The following is a 4,284-nucleotide window of genomic DNA, read 5'->3' on the forward strand; positions in this document are numbered from 1 at the left end:
ATTTGATGTCAAGGGAGTTTATATAATGCAGGCACTTTTGTAAATATTGAACATTTATTATGCATACATAACTAAAACAGAAAAAATACAATAAAATACAAAGTAAAAATAAATAAAAAGTAACACTCTCAGTTTATACAAACTTTAAGTCTTTATAGCTTTCTTTTTAAATGTCAATTAATTGTAGATAATTTAAAACGGCTTTCAAAAATAGTGTTATGTTAGTGCATGCTATTATTTTATTTTATAGCCTAAGTGTAATCTACTAATTATACTGACCTCAAGATATACATTAAAAACATTTCAGAGATGCAAAACTAAAAACTAAAATGTTTTCAGATGTGATGTTTATTTTATTTTATCTCATTATTTACCATGCACTCTATATTTTGTGTTTCTTCTTGTTTTATACGTTCTTGTACTCAGGGTAAGGCAAATAAAGTTTTTTAAAGGAGGGGGAAGGAAAGGTATGAAATAATCACAAACATGCATTGCATCAGAGACTCTTCGTCATGTATTTTGCATTTGATGCATCATATCCATATTATTAATCTTTGTGTTTATTATCGTAATGCAATTATTTAATAGACTGTACTTTTTTTTTTTTTTTATCGTAATGCAATTATTAATATAATTTGCTACAAAAAAAAAAAAAAACTCTCAACAGTAAGACACGTAATCACGTCGACACGCCCCCTTCCTTAAACTCATGACTAGCGGAAAGATTTCAACCAATCAGCGAGCTCCAGGTTTAAAGATGGCGTCTCACGTCAGCTGCAGGAATGTATCAGTATTGTTTTTTCTAATATTATTCATATCGGTTCATTGTACAGACACTAAACCAAAGAAGAAGAAAGACATAAGGGATTATAATGACGCGGATATGGCCAGACTGCTGGAGGAGTGGGAGGTATGAACGAACTAACGAACACACCGCTGCAGTCCTTCAGTCATGTGCCTCTCACTATAAAATACCATGGTAACCGCCGAAATACTATCGTGGCTACTGCAAAACCATAATAAACGAATGTGGGATCTCGTTCAAACGAGTTTTCAGAACACATGTTGTAATTTAGTTAATTTTTTGATGCGTGCGGATGTTAATGTGAACGTTACGCTTTATTTGTAGTAACAGTAACTGTCATAACTAGTATTTTGACGAAAAAGGTTCTTACTATGAAAACATAAAGTGTATTTCACACTAGCAACTTTTCTTATAGTTATTTTGACGAAAAAGGTTCTTACTATGAAAACATAAAGTGTATTTCACACTAGCAACTTTTCTTATAGTTATTTTTTTTGCATTATTTTGCATGACTATTGCATGCAATAGATAGATAGATGAGACAGCCAGACACTTATGTGGGTATGAGATGATTTGTGAATTTTATAAGGACACTCCTTGAGTCAAAGGTTGCCTTTGAATGAACACGGTTCACAGAAATGAGCCAGATAGTGTCACAGTCATTTATAAAGTATTAAAATATACACAGAGATGATGTAAAAGTTAAAACTATTGAAATATTACCGGCATATATTAAATGCATTTAGAAAATACGCTGAACAATGCATTAAAGTTTGAAAATATTTAATATTGTAGGTAAGCTTATAAAATGTTTACAGTTTAAGGTTTTAAATAGTAAACATTAGGCTAAATGTTTAAAGTTTGATAACAAATAATATAAAATGTAAAGGTTTGAAGTATAAATATAAAATACTGAATGTTAAAATTTGAAAATAAATCAAATTTATTAAAAATGAAGATATTATTATTGCATTTATCCTTGTTGCATGACATCCAACCGCAGGGCTGTGCTTTACATTCAGTAAGCTGAAAATATATCATTTATATTGCCCAGTCCTGGCTACCAGTAATTCAACTTTTGGCATTACATTTTGAATTGAAAAGATATGTTCTTTCTTCAGTGATTGACATCTTTTTATTTATTACAGAAAGATGATGACATCGAGGAGGGCGACTTACCCGAGCACAAGCGGTCTCCTCCACCCATCGACTTTTCTAAAATAGACGCGTCCAAACCAGAGGATCTCCTGAAGATGTCTAAGAAGGGAAGGACCCTGATGGTGTTTGCTACTGTGTCGGGAAACCCCACAGAGAAGGAGACGGAGGAGGTCACCAGCCTGTGGCAGGGAAGCCTCTTCAATGCCAACTTTGATGTTCAGAGGTAACAACCATATTACTATGCAGATGTTTTTATAGGGATATCGAACTACACTGTCAAAGCGTTTAGATTATAGTCTCATATCTGTGTAGATCCAGATCATCACAGAATGTCAGGTCGAGCTTGTTCATTGCCAGCTGGACCAAAAGTTGTCCAAAACCGTTTAAAATATGTGTGTCTCTCATCCAAGTGGCTACAGCAGTAGGACAATAGTCACCTTAATTTCTGTAGCGCTGTATACAAAACATATTGTTTCAAAGTACCATAATACACAAGTACATAACCAAATTAATGATGCAAACTTCAAATATGAGACAAATTTAAATTCTGCTGTAAAAAACAAATAGTGACATTATTCAGCTCTGGTCAGTTCAGTGTTGATTTAGTTCAGTAAAACTGGACAATCCATTTGAACATAAAGCTTTGGAAAGGTTTGTTTAGAAAGTTCATTTAAGAACTGATTCAAAATAATTCACATATTGATTTAAATTATTATTCAGTTGTGCTTCTGGAATCCCTACGCTGCATTATATGTCTTCTTTTTGTAGTGCAGTAACTATACTGCAACTCTTAATATGTTTACAATTAGTCTTATTTACTTGTTTTCCTGTTAAAATATCAAAACAATTCAAGAGACACATTTACTTAAGAAGCTGCGCTGATTGTCTTTAATTGTATTTTGTCATACTGCACTGGCACATATTTTCACTTGCTTTTATATATAAACAAGTTTAAAAAAAAAAAGTGAAATAATCTGGTGTTGCGGAATGACAAAATACAGTTACATTGTTTAGAATCTAAAAATTTGAGTCTTGTTTCGAAGATATTTAGATATTTTAAAAGGAAAACAAGAATGTGATTTTATTGCAGTGTAAATACAGCTGTTTATTTTTAAGTGTTTGATCCTAACACTGGTTAATTGAAACAAATATTATTTTTTAAACAAATCTCTGCCTTTTATTTATGTTATACCAGGACTAAAACTTTATACCGTGCCTTGATTATTTTTACAATTTTATAAATACCTTTTATGTTTGAGTTTTATTGTTTTACCCGCATTCCAAATGCAAACGTTTAGTTTTAAAATATGAAAATTCAGCATCAAAGATTGTTACATTATTAAACCTGTGATAATCCAAACAAGAAGTGAAATAAACATGAATATTTATTATTTATATTTTTTCTTACTTGAAATAAACATTGACGTTATTTCAGCTAGTTGCCAAGGCAGTGTTTTTAGCTTTGCTTTAAGTACTAAATAAAAATGTAGAAAATAAAAAATAAAAATAAATAAAATTTAAATGAAAACAGAAAAACAGAATCAAAATATTAATAAAACTAGTATAGTATACTTTTTTTTTTTTTGATTGTTTGAATTTAATTTCCAGCATAGATTGTGAGATGTGGTAAAAATGACATTTTTAATGGTCCAAGGGGAAAAAGTGAAAGTGTTTTAGGAGAGTTTTTTTTTTTTTTTAAGAGCCCGTAGAACGTTGTGATGCTAGTAACAAATGATGTATTTAACAACGATACATTAAGAAGTAAATTTCAGTCAGAGCTTCTGTGTGGCACAACCCTCCATTTTGAAGCTCTCCTTTTCTGTCTCTTGAAATGCTCTTTGGCGCTCTGTCACCAGTCACTATAATCACTGTTTGTATCTTTCTCATCAGATTTGTGGTGGGATCCAACCGTGTCATCTTCATGCTGCGTGACGGGAGCTACGCCTGGGAGATTAAAGACTTCCTGGTTGCTCAGGACCGCTGTGAGGATGTGACCGTAGAAGGGCAGGTGTATCCTGGGAAAGCCGCCAAGAAAGATGCCAAGGGGAACAAACAAAACGAGACCAAGAAGAAAGGAGACAAGAAAGCAGCCAACCGAGCAAATAAAAGCAAGCAGGAGCTTTGATACATGAGCCCCAAAGGCACAGCATCTTAATGGGACTGAAGGAGCGTTTCTCTAAAAGGTGTTACTAGGTACTTTGACACACAGGTTGATGAGCCAAATCAGCAATCTTTGTTTCAGTTTCTTTGATTTGTTTTACTGTAACTCGCCTTATATTTTCACAGTCTGAATCAAAGAATAAACCACTTTTATAATTACA

At 32.6% G+C, this 4,284-nt stretch overlaps 1 protein-coding gene across 1 annotated transcript; it reads left to right on the forward strand.

Annotated features, from left to right (window-relative positions):
* Positions 1-724: 724 nt before the first annotated feature.
* Positions 725-4,284, forward strand: LOC109055111 (LRP chaperone MESD). Its single transcript, XM_042727288.1, has 3 exons — positions 725-910; positions 1,954-2,186; positions 3,854-4,284. Exons 1-3 carry the CDS (start codon positions 758-760, stop codon positions 4,086-4,088), a joined length of 621 nt encoding a protein of 206 aa, XP_042583222.1. The 5' UTR covers positions 725-757; the 3' UTR covers positions 4,089-4,284.

The sequence above is a fragment of the Cyprinus carpio genome, chromosome B7 (assembly GCF_018340385.1).
Source record: "Cyprinus carpio isolate SPL01 chromosome B7, ASM1834038v1, whole genome shotgun sequence".
NCBI classification, from domain to species: domain Eukaryota; kingdom Metazoa; phylum Chordata; class Actinopteri; order Cypriniformes; family Cyprinidae; genus Cyprinus; species Cyprinus carpio.